Source organism: Amphiprion ocellaris, chromosome 16 (assembly GCF_022539595.1).
Source record: "Amphiprion ocellaris isolate individual 3 ecotype Okinawa chromosome 16, ASM2253959v1, whole genome shotgun sequence".
Lineage (NCBI taxonomy): Eukaryota > Metazoa > Chordata > Actinopteri > Pomacentridae > Amphiprion > Amphiprion ocellaris.
Window position 1 is genome coordinate 18,338,656 of NC_072781.1, and position 22,144 is coordinate 18,360,799.

A 22,144-nucleotide genomic window follows, 5' to 3' on the forward strand; every position below is an offset into this window, starting at 1 on the left:
ATAGTGCATGAATGTCAAGCTAAATATCACGACAACTGATGCATCACTGCAGTGGCACTGTGGACATGGATGTGGTGTGCATTCACAGAACCATGCATGCCAAATATAAGTCCCTAAAATTAAAGCTATGCACACATAGGCAGTTTTCCACTGCAGGATCTTGGGCTTTTTTAAGACAACCTGAACCTTTGTGCTTGTACAACCTAGAGGTCTTATTTGAGGGAGAAAAGTACCTACTCTTGGGTAGGTGCTTCTAACCGGCCCTAAAACACTACTGAGCTGGTCTCAGTGCTAATTGGTTAAGCTCTAAGAGGGCAATGAATGCCATTTTTCTGCTCTCCATATGTCATTGCTGAGCAGCAGTTGTCTTCTATCTAACAATGCTATCCTAAACACAAAATCACCACATATTCTAACACAGCAAACCCCCTATTGTTGTATTTTTATGTGCTCATAAAGCTGAAATTACATCCAGCAACTACTATTTGTTGTTGTTGTTTTGGCACACTGAGAATTATGGTTGCGGTCAAAGTTATCATTGGACTGCATCCAATAGATCCAGTGGAAAGAGAAAGGCTGGTTAAGGGATCATTTGTGTAAATGTTCACCTGCCCTGAGTTCCTGCAGAGGAAGGCTGCCAAAAGCTAGTAAATACCTATTAGATTTCTTAAAAGGAGGTATAGGTGAACTAAGTAACCCTACAGTGACAAAATGATTGCACCAATTGAATGCCTAATCTGACTGTGAAACAATTACTGCTGCAGCTTAATGTCCGTAATGAAAACAGAAGGACTGCAGTTGGTTGACAGGTAGGCATTACACCGTAGCTGTACGTTCATTTAATTAGCCATAAAGAAAACCACCAGGACTCATCATTAGCCAGAGTGCTCGCCCTCATAGGTTAATCCCAGTAATCTCCAGGGGAATTGGATTCACCCCACGTTGGCAGCCCTTTCATGCGTTTTCTTCATGTGCTGCTGAGGAGAACACTGTCAGTGTTATTTAACAGCTTGTTAATTTGGAAAACTCAGTGGAGATCAGATTTAAGCCAAAAGTGAGATATGATCTGCTTGACTAGTTCAAATATGTGACATTAAATTGCAATGTGTTCTCTTTAACAGATCTTTCTCAGACTTTGTACTTTGTGTATAAAAATACTGATTAACCTTAGTTCTGTCAGATGTATTTGAAGCCCTGGAATACCTACTGATAGTCATTAGTGGACTAATGAACTTTTTGTAGGTCCAAAGCCAACAGTAGCACTGGCACTGTTTGACAGTCAATGTTTTTGCAATTACCACTGTTTGTTAATTTGCTGGCATCAAATGGGCTGGTTTCTGCTGAATTAGCGTGATTAGCTGCTAAGACTCTCAAAGAAGATACAGCCACTGGCTGCTACATAGTCATGTCACATATTATATATTCCCAATTTTTGATTCTGTCTCTCCAGTTTAGCTCTAGCTTTCCTCATATCTGCTCATTTTGAAGCATCTGAGAGGAACTGGGAGAGATTTGCCATTTTTAAAGCCCACCATAAGAGCACCTGCTGTATTCATCCTCCTAATAATGTATTCAACCTGCATCAGTCTCTCTGCCAAAACGCGCTGTGCTACATTTAAGTTGTACTTGTGCCTCTGATCACCAAAATTGTTCACATTCACATGCACAGGCTCTAGAGTTGGGTCTAGTGATTGCAACAGGGCACAGTTTCAGGAAAATTAGGGGCCTATTGAAAAAAGACAGAGTTGCTGCCATTACATCACCAAAGTTCCTCCCTTTCAGCTCCTGCAAGAGTTGATTTCTTGAGTTTGAGAAAACCTTGAAAGTAATATCCAACAAAGAAATGCTTAAATCTTTTCAATAATTTACTTTTATATCTTGAGGGTGGAAACTTTGACACATCAGTAAAAATATGTAGAGACACTGTTGCACTAATGAAACTTATCAGTGTACCTCACTTGAAGATTAGTCCCCAAACACAATCATGCCTCTGCTTGCTATGCGATCTCATATTCAAATGATGAATAATATTGTTCATGCTTTATTTCCAAAATGGAAAACAATTACTACAGAATCATCACAGAGCCATTCTCAGAGTGAACCCTTTTGGAAAATATAATCAAACTTCCAAAATGGCTTCATTACATCCTGACTGATAGATAATCACGTAATTAAGCAGCAGGAGTTTGGTAATGATAAAGGGTTATTAGACCACTCTGCAAAGATGACACCGTGTTCCTTGTTACTCCAAAGAAAAATAAAGAGGCAATGAGATAATAGAATGCAGTGCATCAAACAGTAAACACATTGCATTAGCAAAACAAAGTCCCATTGGTACTACAAGAGTGAAAATCTATCTCAAAAGCCACAATTTATGCGAGCTCAATTATATCTGTTTGAAGATTTGATTCATGAATTTGGAATTAGAGGACCCTCAGGGACAACTTTGAACTCCTTGAATTAGCGAAAATATCAGGACGACTGCTTTTCTGTGATTTAGCCTGGGAACAAAAATAAATAGGTCTGTAGGTAGTTAAAAATAAGCCCCTTTTTACTACACATCCAGCAGAAGTACTGCTCTCTGATATTTCTTTCTCATTAGGTCGAGAATTTGGTTCAAAGCCACAGTCAGATCTATGATCATGTAGAAACTTGTCAGAATAATGGTCTTCGTTTTAGTCTTTGTTCTCCTGAAAGCTGTTTTCCTGTGCAGCTTGTGGAAGTGCTTCTCTGCAGGCGGTAATGGGTCTGTTAAGTTCTACACAGCACTGTAATCTCTGCACTGATGCACTGAGCCACCCTCTCTCCACCTGATTCATCTCCGTGTGTCTCTTTAATTGGATTTGTGTTAAACTTTTTTAATGCCGTCTGATGTGGCAAAGCCTCCGCAGACCTCTAGACCCAGGGGAAAATGGCAAACGGGGGGAAAAAGTCAGTGAGAGAGAAACACCCAGATGCTGCTGGAGAATGAGACAAATAGCATGAAATTTTAAATGGGTATACACTCATGGCTACCGTAATTGAGATTAACTTATGCGGGACCATACTGACAGCAACACTAGGGCACAAAGTTGAAAGATCTGTGCCATTAAGCATTATAAAGCACTTCTATATGTGGCCAATTAGCCCATGCTTCCAGGCAGAACTGGTGAAAAATGAAAGGCATTAAAGCGCAAGAAAATTAGAAAGAGACTGGTTTTTCGCACAGTTATTAAAAATCTCCTCCCAATGCAGTATGCTCCACTAAAATATGCTGTCATTTTAAGATTTTGCAGACTAATCTGACTTTTATCAACCAAGAAAACGGCTCCACGCACCTAAACATGCCTCTTTGATCTCTGTCTTGTCCGTCCTCTGAATTATCTTCACCACAAATATCACCGCCAGTGGGGTAAGGAAAGAAATTGCCTGTGAGGAAATAAACACAATAACAAATGTAGGGTTATTACTGTGACATTAGAGATGCACTGCACCATTGCACTGGGCCTGTTTTGCAGGTTAATCGTAAAATGACTTCTGCCTCAGGGAGCGACCTGGACCTATCCATTACACAAAGTTAATTTTAACGAGGCAAACTGAGGGGCCTCTTTATTGTTCAGATGCTCCTCATGCTTGTACTGAGAGAATTTTGCCCCTAACTTGATAAGAGATTTGTCACTCCCAAGCACTGAGGTAATTATTCATGCATCAGAATGTATTAATTTCTTTCTGTTCGAATTCAGTATATTTCCTTTGCCTTAAGCAACAAAGGTTTAAAAGAAAAACAAAGGCAGAGTTTCAGTTCCATTATTATAACACAAATATTGCATTTCCCTGGAGTGTAGTTTATTAGTTCAGCCGTATGTGTATCTGTATCTCTGCCAATTATGAGCTAATTTTACACCTCACTATTCCCTTGAAGGAGCTGTATTCAAACTTGTGATCACACTTGGATTCACTTATAAGTGCAGTAACAGTTGCTCTCTGAATCTAAGATTACAATACACTGTTTTTTGATGTTTTTGCGACACTGGTGCAGACATGGATACAATACAAAATACAGACACCATATTGTAGCTCTGAATACATAGTGCAAAACTCAAACTGTACAGTGCAAATTTGAAATGCAAGGAAGACAATATGTGTATAGTATCACAATACATGATTTTTCAGTATATTTTTGGCAGCTTCTGTGGATGGAAATGAATTTAACGCCTTATCACAATGTACCACAAATCACGTACAAGTCTGAGTGCACTAAAAGGTTTCCTGGCAAAAATGGATTGAAACAAGAGGTTGTGGTGAATCAGCAGCAAGTAGCCTCCATCACATTTACCAAAAATGCACCCTGTTTATCAGTGCCCTTTGAATCACAGCAGCTCCCATCACTTTCTCACGGAGGTTGTGGCAAATCCAGTGAAAAAAAAACCATCATTGTTTGGCTGAAATTTTCCAGTGGTGGAACATAATCAAGCACATTTACTCAAGTACTGTCACAGGGAGTGGTAATTTTGGAACCCAAATTGAGAAGTACACAGAGCAGGAGACAGACAGGTATAATCACATCTCTTTTATTCTGATTGACAAATCAATAATTAGTCACTAGGGCCAGAAACTCGCAAGAGCGAAGAGGGGGAGGCACGACCTCTGTCTGGAGGCCAGAGCTGATTCCGGACTTCAGCGGGGGTCCAGGACCTCTATCTGGAGGTCTTCTCAGAACCTACGGTACTCCCACTGCACAACCAGTATAATCCCATACTGCACGATGTGTGGCGCTTCCTTTTAAACCCAAGGTGATTGTGATTAGCCACAGGTGTGGGTTGCCAGAGCTGCTCTCCCAACCAAGCAGAGAGAGAGGAGCAAAAGCCGATGAGCCAACCAGGAATGTGGCAGGTCACACGCTGTCCATGACAAGTACTCTATTAAAGCACACATTTGAGGCACTTACTTTTCTTTTCATGACAGTTTCTACTTATACTCCTTGATAATTTATAGAGAAATAATGTACTTTGTTGCGCTTTAGTCACTAATTACTTAACAAATTAAGATTTATGCCCATGCATAAATAGTTCCAAATTATGTTTTGTTATTAAATTAACAGTTGGAATTGATGAGTTAGCCAATTTTTTTTTTTTTTTTTAAGATGAGAACTAGTTTGACAATCATTTGACTCCTGACAGCATTTCTCTTTTTTCCCCCAGAATTTTAGCAAACCAGTCACACAGTTAATGGAGCAAATAATCAGCATTTTAAGCCATAATGAAAAGATAAATGTAGTTAATAGTTCAAAATTAGCTTCACTTCAGCCAACTAAAACAGTAAAATCCTGCTCTTACATTAATGCATGAATTGTAATAATCCAATGATATAATATATAATAATAGAACAGTCAGAAGTGGCATTTTTCTGCATTAAATACTTTTATTTTAATACTTTGAGTACATATCAGTACTGATAATACTTATATTTTTTAACTTGAGTAAACTTTCCAATGCAGGACTTTTACTTGCAACATTGTGCTTTTACAAAGTGGTATTAGTGCTTTTCCTTAATGAAAGGATGTCAGTACTTCCCCAGTGATTATGAGTTCCACATATGCAGGGGGACATTACTATAACAGAACAGTTGTCTGACTTTGTGGGCAGATTTGGCTGCTGATCCTGACAGTATTTTTAGCTAAAATGGAATCCTCAGAGTATAATGCAGCTGTCAAAGATGAGAAGAGTCAAGTGTAAATGAGGAGAGCAGCACTTATGAGGATCTCTGTTGCCATAGAAACACATTAAAGTATCCAAAACCATCTTAAATGCTTGACATGAATAGATGATCATGTCCTAATATTTTATGGACAATTTAAAGACCGTTAAAAAAGAGGATTATATCTTTTCATTAAAAGAGAAGACACGCTTTGGAAGATGTATTTTTCACACTTTGATGCCCTTGGACGATTATTTAACAGATCTATGAAGATTACTAACTGTCAGTATATAAGTTTACTGCTACAGTTTCATCAGAGCTCAGAATTATGAGTTCCTGCCTCTGTCTTGTGATTGAAAAAGTTAAGTTCTCAAGCTTATTTGTGTAATTCTCATTAAGCAGTTGGTCAGATCTGTTCACCAAGTGCCATTAGGAGAGACCCCATTTACACTGGAAGGACTCAGGGAGTTCTCAAGTAGTCTCAGAACACTCGGTTGATTTAGTTAAGTTTACTCTGGAAAGCCTAATTATTCCTGTTAGAGTCGTTCTGTGGTTGTTCAGTTAACCCCTAAAATCATGTAAGTTTGTCAAAGTTACATATTTTGTTGTTTTTTTGCCATTAAACTAATCTGTTCTGTCTTAAAATGGCTTAGATGTAACTCTACAGTCATGTTGTTTTTCTTGTGTCATCTAGGACATAAAAAAACAACAACCTGATTTTCACCAACAGGAGTATTTTATTACATGAGCTTTGCAGAAATGAAAACAGTTACGATTTCCATTTTCAGACACTAATTTGAAGCTATAAGCTCCTAATCCAAAGGTTAAGTTTGGATTAGGAGGCCCAACAACAAATACAAAGAATTTCTCATAATAAGCACCACTCTGCACACAAGTTCATACAATACGTATCTTAATGAAGGTCACAATGAGTCAGTGTGGCTCCATGTAAATCCCTTCCATGGACTTCTTTTAATGGCCAGATAAATTCTCCACACCTTCAGGGCCAGTGTCAGAGAAATGACACTGAAGAAGTCTGACTGTTGGGTGTCAGCACACTGGGAGTATTTTTCCCAAGAGGCATATAGGTGGGAGGTGTGGGAGGGGGCTTACTTTCCAACTCATAATTTAGAGGCCTGTCACCAGCAAAAGATCTATGAACACTGAAGTTAATGTAAAATGTCAACATTTTTATAAAGCATGTCCCAAAAGGAAATAGAAATAATAGAGTGCAGACAAGCTGTAGATAAACTCAAATGTTAATGTATTGCTTCAGACTGGACAATCAGTTGCACAGACGAGTGCTGGAATCGTAAGTGTGTGTGTGTGTGTGTGTGTGTGTGCGTGCGTGCGTGTGTGTGTGTGTGTGTGTGTGTGTGTGTGTGTGTGTGTGTTTACTGCTTGATTGGTGGTGCTTTCTATGACTAATGCACTTTCAAGTACTTATCGCAAAATAGCCATCAAATGATTTGCTGATGAGTAATTTACTGCTCTTTTTCACATTTATGAGCAAATCCACTTATAATTTTAACCATTTGTTGTTGTGTGTATGAAGGCTTCTAAACATCATTAAGCGATGACAAGCTTAGGCTTAATATGAAGCACCTACTGCTGGCATTAAATCTGTTCAGGCATTTTTATATGGGGAGAAAAACACTACATATATTAAAGTTTATAGCAGCTGTCATTATTCCTAGCTTGACATAATTGTCAGTTAAAGCTCACCACCTACTCTGCAGCTGTTTCCGTCCATAATAAGATGACGGATGTATGTGGAGGTGCATGGGATGGAGTGGAGGAGCCAGTCACTCAAATGCTGCTGACAGTACACAAAGAGGTGAGCTAAATAAGCAATGGGCAGGGAAGTCTTTGTGTCATATGTTGATTAAACAGTCAAAACTTAATAGAAGGTCTTCTGACAAGGCAGCATGCTGACAAAGATACAGTACAGTTACATACACATATCAACCTGTCTGAGAAATGAAGTGAAGCTAGGAACTTTCAAGGTAATTCATAACATAATGGAACTAGTTTGTAATTGTTTTTCTGTTTTAATAATGACATTATGAACATTATGTGCAGTCACCCTAGTCACTTACCACATAATACCTCAGTGTTATAGCTGTGAAAGATAGCTTGATCACTGTTTGACTTGGTGGGAAAAGATTTATTATATAAAAGATGTAGCACATAATGCGATCATCATCAGGACACAATTTCAGCCCTTGAGCTCCGATATAAAAACCTTTAAACTTTTGAAGGTATTCATAATATAGCTTCACTGAAAGGCAGTTCTCTTTCATATGGAGACCATTTTCCTGAGTGCCTGTTGTTCAGGTTTAGATAGTTACAATTTCTGTTTAAAACTGCAAAGGTATTCGGCTTTTGTTTGGTCTTTGGAATTCTGTACAAATTTCTTTTATCTGCAAACTAAAAGGAAATATAAGACAACGTTTTCAGTGAAAACAATGAATATTCTTTTTTTATGTAATGGCAAGTAACAAAATTATTGCTATGGAACCTATCAGTAATATGGTCACTGACACCTATTCCATTTGTTTCCCACCAAAATATTATTTTATATTTGCATTATTTAGACTGTTATTATTTAGCAGTGTTTAGGTATTGGCAGGACTTGGTTTAGTCCTCATCATGTGAAAATCGACTTTTTTTCTTTTCTTTTTTTTTTTTTTGCCTTGTTATCATATCCATATGGTGTTTTCTATTTGCTGAAAGTAGCATCATGCATGTAACAATCAGTCAGCCCCATGGCTGAGCATTTTCATCTTGAAACTGCACTGTAACGCTGGCAGTGTTCAAAACACAGATTCATTTGTCGACTGTCAACTCAACTTGTGAAGTAAAGATCTCAGCATCATTGTTGTTCTTCAGAATTAGCTTCCTGTAAATAATTTTTCCAATTTTTGAGCGGAGATGTAGCTGAGCTGGTGTGCTTGAGCTTCAGTGAGTGGGGAGGTGTGGCTGGAGAAAAGTGAAGGGACTTCACAGATCTGCACATTTTTAGAGTAAGCAGCAGTGTAGAGTTACATCTAAGCCACAGAAGGCACAAAGGGAAAACTAACCTAGTTACTTTCTCACTCTAGCGTCATACTTTGTGCACCAATTTTAAAATTTTGTTGCAATACAACTAAATTGCTTACTGCAATATTTTTAAAGAAATATATTTTGGCCCAGTGAGGAGGCAGTATAACACATTCGGAAACATTTCCACTTCCAAATATCCACAAAGTCCATGTGAGGACAGTGTTTGTATTAGTCCAAAACTAATGTGACAGACTGGATGTAGGATGCAGGTATAAGCCTTCCATTGGCTCCTCATTGTAGTTTTCCTTGTCCTCTTCCCATTCTATCTGCATGTTACTACTTTCTTCACTATGGGGGAACATCAACAACTTCTGAGCTACAACCTGCCACAGTGAAAATTTCAAGTTTAGCTAAGAATTTGGATAATGCATTAAGGCAACCCTGCTAGGTTGTTATTTTTATTTTGGTAGATTATCTATTTTAATGACAGTGCTCATCTCCCTGTGTGAAAATGTAACTCCAAAAGAAATCCACTTATCACTATTTTTAAGTGAACACCAAAGCAACATCAAACGCCACCCAAGACAACTGTGATTGGTTTAAGGACATACGGCACAGTGTTTTTTCCCCCCTGCTTATAGCAGAATAATACTGTGGTGCATGCAGATCAATATGTTCTACAGAATGTGCTTGCAAAGGGAGGCTGGTCCAAAACAGAACTTTCACTTAGGAGACTGAGGGTTTGTTTCCCCTGTGGGAACATTATTTTTTCCACTTCCATTTTTACTTGCTGTTTGGTTAGGTTTAGGCAACAAAACTACTTGATTAGTTTTATGAAAATATCATGGTTTGAGTTCAAATACATCTTTTTACAATATGTTTGAAGCTTCTTCCCCATTTTGGGGGTAACAAGTCTCATCCCATCAAATATTTGATTGGTTGGCTGAAAAGAAGTTTCAACTTTATTGTCACTGCACAGAGTACAATAAAATGCAGTCTTGGCATATCTCAGCTTGTTAGGAGGTTATGGTCAAAGCACCGTCACAGTACAGCGCCCCAGGAGCAGACAGGGTAAAAGGCTTTGTTCGAGGGCCCAACAGAGGCAGCTTGGTGGTTCAGGAGCTTGAATCCCTGACCTTCAGACCAGTAGCCCAAAATCTAAACTGCTGAGCTACCACTGACCCTGTGGCTATTTGAAAGGAACACCATGAATAGCAAAGATATGTAGTCCAGGAGAAAAGTTTCCTCCAGAATGCAGTTTACTTGTATTGACACATAATTTCTGGGAGACAAGGTACTTGCATGAATGTGTTATGAATCTTTCATGAAGTTCAAGGCAATGTTCCCCTAATCGCTCTTTGAAAATAGGACCATCTACATAGTTTCTGCTGCTGAGTCTGAAAACAACACATGACCCACATCACTAGTTGAATGTTCTCTGTAATGCCCACTGTGGTGTGCCTTAAGTGTATTGAGGCCAAGTTATTGTTGCTGAGATCTACACTGAGAAAAAAATGAACACAGACCCTGGATAGAAATGAGGCAACAGATTCTTCAAATTGTTTGTTCAGGCTTCCAGCATGAGGCAGAGGAAAATTATTTTCAGTCCATGCTGTGTCAGTCAGAAATTCATTTTAACTCGGAACCACCCACTGCTGTCCAAGAGCAGATTATATTTACATTGGAAGTGCTAATCACCACAGTTCCTTTAAGCCCTTTTCATATCCATCAACATGATTCAGGCCTCACCTCAACAGTAGAAATGAAACACATAGGTAATGATCATCCTCAATCAATGGATTTCTGCACCACACATTTTAGAAAGAACTAAGCAGAGGATATGGCTCATGGAGACTGCAATAATGACCAAGTATTCAGTGGCAATCAAGTCTGTAATTAGTAGAATGCACAGTTAGACAGCAGGTACTTACGAACATGACCCTCTTGGGAATGTGGTCTGACTCAACAAGAGGATTCTTGTAAAGCCAAAGCTCCTCTGGTTGAATCACTCTCTCGAAAGGCTCCAGAAACTCTGTAAATCTGTAGCAAAGAAGCAAAAGCACACTGATCAGTCCCTTACATTAAACACATAGATGCTTTAATACACGAGTGACACACTGTACACTTTAACAGAACGTCAGATTTCGCTGTTATGCACAGCACAGGACAAAGAGGACCTGTTGGATCATTTATGAGGACAAAGACAACGGTTCTCCACATGAACAAGACGACTTCACTCGAGATCACCTGCACTGCTGTCTCACACACTTACAGAGTGTGAACAAATTAGCATGCTCCTGCTTCCTCCAGCCCTCCCTGGCCACCCAGTGATCTGTCAGACACGACCTTGTTCTCTGTCATTTCAACAAGGTCTTTTTGTCAGTGAACTCTAAAACAATTCAATCTCTCTCAAACTCTGTTCTATTCCACAGCTGTGTTCCAAGACACCTTACAGAGCCACTGAAACAAAAAGGGGGTTTCATTTGAAAATATATTTCTATTTCTTTGCATAATGAAAACAGTGCTGAATGTTCGTATTGACTTCAGTCTCTCCCCTGAGCTCCTTTGTCCACAATTAACAAAGTCACTGGGAGCAGCCTTGCATGTGGCCTTTGTATTACAAAGTGGCTAGCTAACTAATGAACCGAGACAATGAACAAAATCTAACTTTACACAACATTAGTTATGCTGAAATGGATATTTAAATTTAAAAAATGTTCAAGTACAATAAATTAACAGATTTGAATCCAATAGGCAAGACAAAGATCAATACAAGAGACTGTTTTAATGAAGCAAAAGTCCAACCAACAAGCTAAGGATTTCAATACATTTACAGATCTAAATCAACCAAACTAACACAGGGGGTAGTTAGGCATGCCATGCCTAATTAATGAACATTTTGCGGCATTAGAGGAACAAACTTCACATTCTAATGCAACTCGTTCACTCATAGTTTTAAGTTGAAACAAAAGTTGTGTTTTACAATACGCAATGTTGCTGTGGTATTGTGTTCTAGCAACAAAATAAGCAACAAAATACAAAAGTTCTGTACTAACACACTAAGGGCTGCAGCTGCAACATTACATACATCAGTTTTAGTATTTTTATACCACATTTGCACAGTTAAAGGGTCGTATTGTTTAGCCTCACAATGCTGTTGGATAGCAGAAGTTTATTTGTTTTAAATAGATGCTTTAAGATTTGGAAGATTGAAGTTAAAATGCTTTCAAACACACACACACACACACACACACACACACACACACACACACACACACACACACAAACACACACATCTGGTGATAATACCATTTCAGAAACATAGAAATATTTAGTTACTGTGGAATACATTTATCAAATTTGATTTTGAGTTTGTTATGTCTGCTTTGCAATTCTATATATCTGGGTATCTGGGTGAGGATGGCAGTCAACATAACATGTGCACCTGACACCTTACAAGGAAACATTACACTTTTCATGTGCTCACAAATGATAAAAAATACTGTTATAAGTATAATGTCTTTGATAATTCATTTCAACCAAGTTCCAAACATGTTTTTTCTGTTGGCTACTCACAAAGCGAGATCAGCCTATTAAATGCAGCTCATTCCTCATTTAAAGGTTACGAGCTTCAGTGTTAAATTTATGACACTTGTATACATGTATACCATGAAACCAAGATATATATCATAAATTGCTACACATGATTGTGCCTTTGTTGCATGCCTTCTCTTTCTTCTTCTCTCTACTGTTTGTATAGTCATGGATGCCATTCAATAAAGTTTAATTATAACTTAATAATAATGTGGCAGTTTCCTGAACTTTGCAAAAGGATTCTTGGGTCTTGGCCAAATGCTTCAATCTATAGGAAGAAACAGAAATTGACTAATGCTCTCTCCAACCACTACACACCCTTCAGCAAGGCATTTATCTGCTCCAGTAGAAATGCTGACTGCCAGCGGCAGAAATGTGAGGATATCCTGCATCTTGTGCAACTCCTCTGTGTGAATCCAACCACACAACTGTGAATGAGGCTATTTGCTGAAGAGCACATGGGTCTTCTGAAACCTTTCCTTCATCATTTTTTTCTTGTTTCTCCTCTTTTCAAGCTACAGGAAAATCAATTATGCATTTTTAATCTCTCTACAAGACGTGCATCATATTACACAGCGCGGAAAGTCTGTTTGTTGGTCTGCTGATAATTGTGTCATGATGTTTTTGCAAAAGAGCAGTCTAATCAGTACAGGCTCATTTTACACCTTGCTGAGTCTGTATGCATGATTCACTTCAGAAGCATTACATTCACGGTATGTGGTGCACAATAAATTATACTGTGCTAATGACACAAAATATGCTTCATGAATTACTCCATTTTCTCAGCTTGTCCTCTCTTCAGCTCTTAGGCGTTGGTGACGGTGATGGGTTTTTTTTAGTCCCAGGAAGATAGTGCAGAGAAAGCTAGAGTTGGTCGACCCCAGCATCAACTCTGATACACACACACACACACACACACAAATGGACAAACTAACCCTCTGTTATAAACACACAAAATGCTCTCAGGTCATTAAATACTGCAGTGAGCTACCTGTCACTCTGCAAGGCTTATCTTTCAACCAACCCTTTACGTCTTAATGAGTTTGAGGCTCACACTCCCCCAAGGTGGTTTCACAGATAAAATTTATCTTCACAATATCTTTCATGGGTCATGTGAGAATGCACAGCTTGCACGAATTTGCTGTAGTGTATAACCACCTCTCTACATAGTAGTTTTAATTGGTTGTGGCAGAGCGTACCAATCCACCAATAATGATAATAAGAATTCATATCTTATTGTGGTAGAATCAGTTTCGTTTGTTGACATGCAGCAATATTCAGCTACTGCTGGCAAAAGATACCTCAATTTCCACTGTGTATTTTGGGATTTTTTTTTCTGTATTTGCTATGAGTGCTCAGTTTCATAAGCTCAAAATAAAATGCCTTTTGGACATGTAATATTCCTCTTTATTCTGGAGAATTTTTATCAAATCTCCCCCAACAAATCAATGCCACCCTCAAAGGATTTCTCTTGGCTAGAAATTCAGATTGAATTTCTTGCCTCATCCTCTCTTCTCCAATGATAAACTTTATTAAAAGATAAACTCCAATATGATTTCGGCACACTTTTAGGGCTCCAGGCTCCAAAACACACTTGAAATTAATTATGCTTGTCTCTATGGATGGGAGTGCCTGGCCTGTGTGGAAATTAAATTCACCTTCATTGTGATTTAGAAACTGAGGTGAACACAGTGGGAAGCTCATCATTTACATGACAGTGACAGGATTCTTTTCTCTGCGTGAGGAAAGGAAGGACAATGTGGATTACGGCCACATTAGTGCAGCTAATGTCTGAGTTCAGAGGGGTAATGACATGCACTGCATGTGCCCCAATTTATCCTGATGGGAAATAATTATAATCATGTTGATTTAAAAAGAGAGAAAACAAGGGTGGAAATTAGTGGCAGGGTGCATTATGGAAGAAATAAAGTTAGAATAGATACATTTAGACAGGCGGACTGTTTGGTTAACAGCCAAATGCTGTGATTTATGGCTTTTGTTTGTGATTTATTCCCTTTAAATCTGCCTAGTTATTCAGCCCACAGCAAGTTTTCAGCAACTACAGCAAAAGAGCATTGAAACCTGAAGATACAGAGTCACCAAAAAGAGTCAAAGATAATAGGGAAATATTGAGAAAGGCATTGTGGAAATGCACCACCAACAGTGTAAAAACAGTTTTTCCACAAAGGCAAATTCATTTGGTCCAATGAGGCCCCCTGTCACAATCTCTGGCCAGAATAGACAGCTCTCTAAGTGCCCATAAACTGGAGGCACACAAAATGCCCTGAACTCAGCACCGCCTGCTGGCTGCCTGGGGAGTTTTATCAGCATTCTGTTTTATCAGCTTCTGTTTGCTCTGTGTAGAAACATTATTGAGCAAAGTTATAAAGGCTTCTGTAGGGGCCCAACCATTATAGATTAACTGTCAACTCGACAACAGCTGTGGGAAGCTTCATTTTTTTCTGCCAATAGTTTCATTGTAGGGGTCATTTATGCTCAGAGGACACTGGGTGCATCCACATTAGTTTTAATAAAGAGTAGTGCACCACTACATTTTAGTTTTGGCTTGGAATCTTTACATCTAAAGTTTTCTAACTTAACAACTCTCGATTTTTGTCTCTTCCCTATTCTTCTTCATTAGAGCTCTGCTGTTGGGCCAATTTATCATCACCAATTCCTATCCATCTCTGCTAGATGCATATCCTAAATCTGATGAGGCACAGACAAAGAAACAGAACTGAATTATTTCTCAAGATCTCCTCTCTCTGTCTCTTTCCCCACTGTACGGAAACACTTGGGAGATTTAGAACACAACAGCACCAAGAACAATACATGCAGCTAATTTGAAAGCCCTTGATTTACGATGCACTGTGGGCTGAATTTGTGGCTATGGCCTTGGGAATACATATCTACTGCTGTGCCACCATGACAGAAAGTGTTAAAAAAAAAAAAAAAAAAAAAAAAAGTCAAGAAATTCCTCCTTAATTAGATAGATCTGCAGTGAAGAAATTAGGCGTTCAGAAAAGTGTAATAGCTCAGTTGGATTAACTTTAGGTGAGTTCCTATTTTCACAAAACTAAGCCTGAAAGTGATATTTGAGCTGAATGTCTGTGTGTGACTGTGTCCATGCTTCAGCCTTTCGTAGATATATCCAAACAGAAACTGAGTCCTTTCATCGATATTGATCGCATTATATCTGCTAGCAGAGGTTGGCTGAGCTGAAGCCAAATGCCCAGAACCCTTATTAAACTACCATCACGCAGCTTTTATCTACAGGTGCAGGAGGCCACTGAGCAGTTCTTACACTGGACAGCTCACTTAGCAGACAGTGAGTGTGAGACCTTCACCTTCTCAAGGGGAATGGAATATATCAGGGAGCTTTACAGTGTCCACGATACACAGGTTCATGGCACTGCACAGCGCCAACAGTCTGGTCCAGTGTCTCAGATTTAACTCTTGAGTGAGTCCTACCTTTCCGAAGTGGGATTGGTTTTCCTCACTTTGTTGCATCTTGCTACAACTGCTACCATACCTGCTGCAGTCCAGGGATATATTCACAAGGATGCAGGGTGTTTTGTTCATTCACATTTGGTTACATTTTCACTCTCAAGAGGAGCTTATTTGGCAATCAAATGAGTTACTAGGAGCTAGTTGTGTGCGTAGTAAAGGGACTGGGGGGGTTGTTTGGCCATCTGCCAGGTTTGGGACAGTATTAGATAATTTCTGTGTTTCTCTCAGTCTGATAGCATCCACATGTCATCTCCTACTTATTACCCTAGTCATTTAATCATACAGCAGGGAGCTATTGAAAAGTGACTTATGAGATTTACACGCTATTTGGATCAAAGGTTGTGTTGAGCCCGGTGGGAAATTGCCATCCTTCTCTGTTTAGTGTGTCTTCTGGTTCATTTACCACTGGTAAATTCTCATTCCTCCTCTTACACGCCATGAAATGCAGCTAGAGAATTGGACAGTTCGATAAACCTAAATGATCAGCGGTGAATGTTGAGAGCTCGGGACTCAGCGTGTTTTATGTCTAAAAAATTGAACGGTAGAAGGAAGTGAGTTTTTCTAGGAGAAATAATAAATGCTATGAAGGGGGAGACTAGAAGAGCAGACTGCTGGCTTTCTGATTTCTGGCTGCGTCATGTCCCAGCGGTGGTTGGCACACACACGGGCTGCTCTGGAATGGCCAAATCAGAAACGGACTCCTTGAGTGGCTCTCTAGATTCTCTGAGCTCAAGCTGTTCCAAATTAAAAGGGTGATAATTTAAAGACTGTAAAATGAAAATGTTTAAATATCCACTGCTGGACTTCAGAACCTTTTAGTAACTGATAGTCTTTATCGAGTTTAATGATTTAGAAGAACAAATGTTTGTTCAAGGTGATTTTACACAGTGTTTTAAACTACACCCAGAACCGGACAAGCTGGATGCACAAAAATGGGAGAATCTAACAACCGCTAACCAACAAAGACAAGGCAGTCTTGACATGGGTTAAAAACAAAGCTTCAGTACACAGGTTATCAGTCAGTCTCCTGCAAAGGATGAGCTAAAGCAGAGTCCCACAGAAACAGGCAGAGTCAGAAAACAGAGATTTACATGGAAAAACAAAAGGGTGGATCATGTCAAGATGTAATTATTTCTGTTCCTGATTCTGGGTTTCTGCTGCTGTCTTTCTCTTCCTTTGTCTCTTGTTTATCCCTCTTTGTCCTCTGTGTAAGCTTCTGTATATGTGTCTCTCCCTGGCATGGGTGCCTTTAGAAATGTTTTATAGGGTGTCAAGCCAAATCTTGGGGTTGACTATCAACATACCTTTGTTTCTATTTCTAAAGTAGGATTATTAACTATCTAATGTGCTTAGACTAATACAGATACATTTAACATTTTGCTTATTGGAGCAGCCACCAATCAAATTAGGCAAGGATGCTACAGAGTATTAGAGGGCAAAAAGTTCACCTATAGACAACACATTATATACACATATGTACATATATTGAAATTCTTGTCCATGTGTGGTGATAATGTATCAAACTACAGTAACTTCTGGTACAATAAAATGTGTGTTCATTACTACCTGCTGTTATATTTTGGTAGTTATTTTAATGATTAGAAAGGTTCCTTTCTGTATCGCATCTGTAAGCACAATAATGTCACTGCTGCAAATACCCTGCTGTGAAATGGCAAAATCTCACCGAAAGAAAAACTTGATATCACAGAAAAATATTTTGACTTCAGTAAACAGATCAGACTTTTACAGAAAAATAACATCAAGCTGTGATGGTGCTCAGGAATCAGCTGTACAAATGATTTAACTGCGGCTTATAAACTGTGACTGTGTGACAGCTCACCTGTCTGAGGTGAAGAAAATACACAGTGTGACTTGCCATTAGATCCTGATTAATGCTGTCTTCATATTGGGGGCAACTTCTCGTAATAATTAATGGCATTGCTGCTGTGTTGTGTAATGTGTGAATGCACACGCCCTTCTTGCTGTGGAAACACTTTGGATCCTACTGCTGTCTGATGCAGCATGTAGCTGGAAAACTCAAAGAAAAGTCTTCTATAAACAACTGGAGGCAGCAAATTAATCTTAAGCTCTCGTCAATGTTTTGAGGTGTGTGTGTGTGTGTGCGCCTCCATCCACTATGTCATATTCAGTGAATGAATGTGACCTGTCAGATCTGGGGTGGTCAAAGAGGTGACCAGTGGGATTTTATTCATGCCATAACAGCCCCTTTTCTACCCTTTAAGATGCCTCTGGTGTGTGGGCATAGCTACCTGTTCCTCCTCACCTGACACATCTAAGAATCATATAGTAATAATCTGCTGCAGTACTCATTACTTTACTCCTCACCAGAGCTCTCGTAGTAGTATCATTGCTCATACTCTGTTTGCTTTGTTTTGCTCACAGTCTAACTTGCAGCTTGTTTGTGCATCAGGTTTCAGTTTCCTCCACTTATCTTGTGACCAGCTCACTCCCACTACCAAGCTCAAGCCCGTACCAGATGCCACATTCACCTCCTCCCTCTCAAAACAGTCAATCAGCCATCCACCAAGTCGTACGCCACTCTCAGAACCACCGGCCATCAAGCATCGTGCACCTAACCCACTCACCAGCGACAGCCTCTTCATCTGATTCATACCCCTGGTTTCCTTCTCCTTTACAAAGATGGCCTAAGCTGTGCAAGTGAGTTTTTCTACTGCATTTTGGTCCGCAGAACACTCGACATACAGTACAAAGATGATCTGGCACAAAGAAAAGGGAAGACTTTTGCGGCTGAATAGTCTTTTTTGCTTAAGTAGAGTGAAATGACTCGGAAGTATCTAAGTGGCAGCCAGTAAGAGCAGGTCGAATTCTCCAGTCATGAAAGAAATGTGTTTCAGTGCTTCGCTTCTTATCGCCTTTTGCAGAGGATACACTGGTTGTAAAGAAAAACGGACATTAGATGGCTTTGTTCCACAATTCCAGCATCCAATGCGATGCTCCATCCACAGCAGATCCATGTTAGAAACATTCACTGTTGCATGACTACTAGCATATGTACAGTCAGATATGGATTGGATCTTAGCACCACAGTTGTCTTTTCCTGTGTCCTTATGAATTGTCCCACATATCTTTACTTGAACTCATGACATTTTCCATTACGGTCAAGGAAAAATGTTTAGGAGAAGACAGGGGATGCCATTTTGTTTGATACACAAAGGCAATATTGATTGCTAGGCTACTGTGTTGGGTTCTGTTTCAGTGCAAGTTACAAACTTAGTAAAGTGGGTCAAAAACATTTTTCCTATCAGAAGCACTGATTTAATATGTCTTTGCAGTGCAGATCGGTTAATATGACATCAGCTTTTCGAAAGATGTGCATCTGTGAAATGTGCTGTGACAATGTTTTAACCGACAAAACAGAAATTTGTGATGGGTGACAGTCACAGCAGGTGAGCCCTGATTTATCACAAATCCACGACTTACACACTCAACACTGCTTGAAGGAAAAAGTACTGCACAGATTTTGCTCAAGTTACAAATTCTTACACCACACAGGAAGAAAATCCTGCATCTGCTATTCCAGGATAAATCAAATCTAACTCCTTTGGCATGACTGGATTAAAATAAAGACAACTGGGTATCTGTGATTTAATAAAGTGCTGCTGCTGCAGTTCGATTAGGTCTAGGTCACAGTGGAAAAAGAGGGGAGCTGACTGACAAACTACGAAGACATTCATTATTTAATTATGCCACTTAATTTCATTCATTATTGGACCCATAGACCCGAGCACAGCACTGGCATCTTGACAACTAAAAAGTGCTTCTGTGTGTTGCTGAATGAACAGGAGACAGGGGATTGTGACACTTTTTACAAACAGAAGTTCCAATCAGGCTAGCGTGCAATCTACTGGGCAGATTCCCATCGCATTCAGGGCACCTAAAATAATGACATTTGAGGCTGCTTTTTTTTTTTTTTTTTTTTGGCTGAACAGAGACCAGGCAGTAGGGAATTGTGTGAAAACAGAAGGTATTAAGCTTGGAGGGTGAGGTTGTGTGACCGGTTGTGGCAATGGGTTTAAAGGCTGAACCTTGGAAACAGAATTGAGGCCCGGGGACTGGAGCTTTAAGCTGAGCCACTATTATGCCTCTGAGGAGAACCATATCAGTTATTTAGCCTTTTCCAACATAATAGTCTCAGCCTGGAATGGAAACTGATAATTAAATTATATTATTAACCAACAAATGAAGTCATATACCTGCTGTGTTAAACTTACCCACATAATATTAATATCCTCATCAGAATCACTAACACAGTGAGTGCACTCACAAAGTGCATATCTAATATAATCATGTTTAATCAAAGTAATTAATGGGATGTTTTCCAAACAAATTATTTTCCTACAGGCATCTTATACTGCAGCCTGCTATGAAACTCAGAATTTGCATGTGCGTTAAGTGTCACATGCCCGCTCTCTGTCTCTGTTTGTGTGAGTGTTACAGTCAGGGCCTCAGCTGAACGTGTTGGGAATGTACAGCATCAGCCCATCACAGGCAGGGGAGGCAGGAAGGGAGAGCGAGAGATGCTGAGTGACACTCAGCTAGATCTGGATTCCCTGGAGGTATCCCTTCTCAAGTTGGCTAAAGGGAAGAGAAAAATGAGAAAATAACACCCTTTGCTTGTCACACAAAACCCGGGCAGAGAATACAGTGGAAAATGCAGGGTCTTTTTAAAATTCTAATTACCCATTTCTATTGGATAATTCAGAAAGGCATTAAAAAGCCACTGTTTAATGAGAAGCCAAATAAGATCTGGCCTGGTCAGACTACAGGTGTCTGCTCATGATAAAACCCCCAGAGACACTTTCACAAAGGTCAGAGGCCTGCATTTGAGACAGGTATTAGGAACTGCAGCAGTCTGAAACTGACAGGACACGGCCAAAGAGACATGGAGGGATTGAGGAATCAAGAAAGCATGGTAGGGGGGGGCATGCTGAGATAAGTGTCCCAACCCACAGCAGGAAAGAAAGAAACCAGGCTGCCACGCGCTGAACGTTTGCCAGAAGGCTTTGCAAATGCTCCGCAGGTCCAAAGCTTATATTCACTGAGCTTGCTGAGTAAATGCATTGACTTTACCGGCCCATTGGTGTTGGCTCATCAGATTTGTTGAGCTTCCTCTCTCTCGCTATTGCACTGCACAGAGGATATTTCCACCCTTAATGCTTCTACATACTACTGTAGGACATAGGAGTTATTCTGTGATGAAAAGCTGTCATTCACTTTTCTTATGTAGCCAGCTTTTCTTCAGTTTTTCATTCCCTTTATTTCCCACTAGGACTTCACTATGAGAGTGTGAAAAAAACAGCCAAGAACCGACTGCATTTTCAAAAAATAGTTCAACACTTTGAGAAATATCCTTAATTTACTCTGTTGCTGGGAGTTAGATGAAAAGATTGAGAACATCCTCTCTTGTCTGCAAATGTTAACTACAGAGCTGGAGCTGATAAAATATGGAGCTACAGCAGAGACTTTACAAGGGAGAGACTTGCCACTTAAATATTCTTGAATAGACATTCATGGGAGAATTCTATAACACCAAGGTTGACAGTAGTATGATGCATAGTGTGTATGTGTATAGACGTATAACCTTCAGGGAAAACACTTTATAAGCTTTACTTTGGGGCAAACTCACCAAATTATTTCAGTGGTGTTGTTTTTTGTTTTTTTTATGTTACAGTAAACATTGAAATTGCTGATAGATAGCGACCTAATGTTGTTACCTCAAAACAACAGCAATTTTCATGTTGGCTACTGAGCGTAGACCACCAAATTAGCAGTAACTGTATATAAAAGCTAGACGTAGCTGCTATGATGTTATCCAAGTGGACTGCTGTTTAAAAGCCTTGAGTTTGGAATTTGGCCATCGTCATATGTGTCTTTTAAAACCACACATAACAAGCAAAGGGGGAATATGACTGAAAGGCAGTAAAGCCCTCCATTAATACATACTCTGCTTTAATATTCATTTAACCCTGTATGGAACGAGACATAAAACTGCTGATGGAGGTACGGAGATTGAGGGAAAAATAAGGATTTTTTTTTTCAAAGACCTTTTTTGGCTTCTTTATCCAACCAGAGGCCACTAGCTTTAGAAAGAACATTTATTTATGGTATTTTATCTATGAGATCCGAAAACTACATCAATTTTTTAAAGTTTTTATTAGGGCTGTCAAAATTAGCGCGTTAACGCACATTAATCCAGCACCATAATTAATCAGATAAAAAATTTCAACGTAATTAATGCATCTGCAGTGCAGAATGACTCAAAATCCCTGAAACAAGG

At 39.4% G+C, this 22,144-nt stretch overlaps 1 protein-coding gene across 3 annotated transcripts in view; it reads right to left on the reverse strand.

Moving 5' to 3' along the window:
- plpp4 (phospholipid phosphatase 4) overlaps positions 1–22,144 on the reverse strand; it is a 58,269-nt gene that overhangs the window by 14,976 nt on the left and 21,149 nt on the right. For 2 of the 3 annotated variants that reach the window (XM_023286350.3, XM_055018949.1), the window contains exons 2-3: positions 10,653–10,761; positions 3,318–3,408 (exon numbers count right to left, since the gene is read on the reverse strand). In XM_023286350.3, coding sequence (XP_023142118.1) covers positions 3,318–3,408; positions 10,653–10,761 — 200 coding nt within the window. Of the gene's footprint in view, positions 1–3,317; positions 3,409–10,648; positions 10,762–22,144 lie in introns of those variants that run through there. The other variant, XR_008604446.1, reaches the window with a different exon arrangement.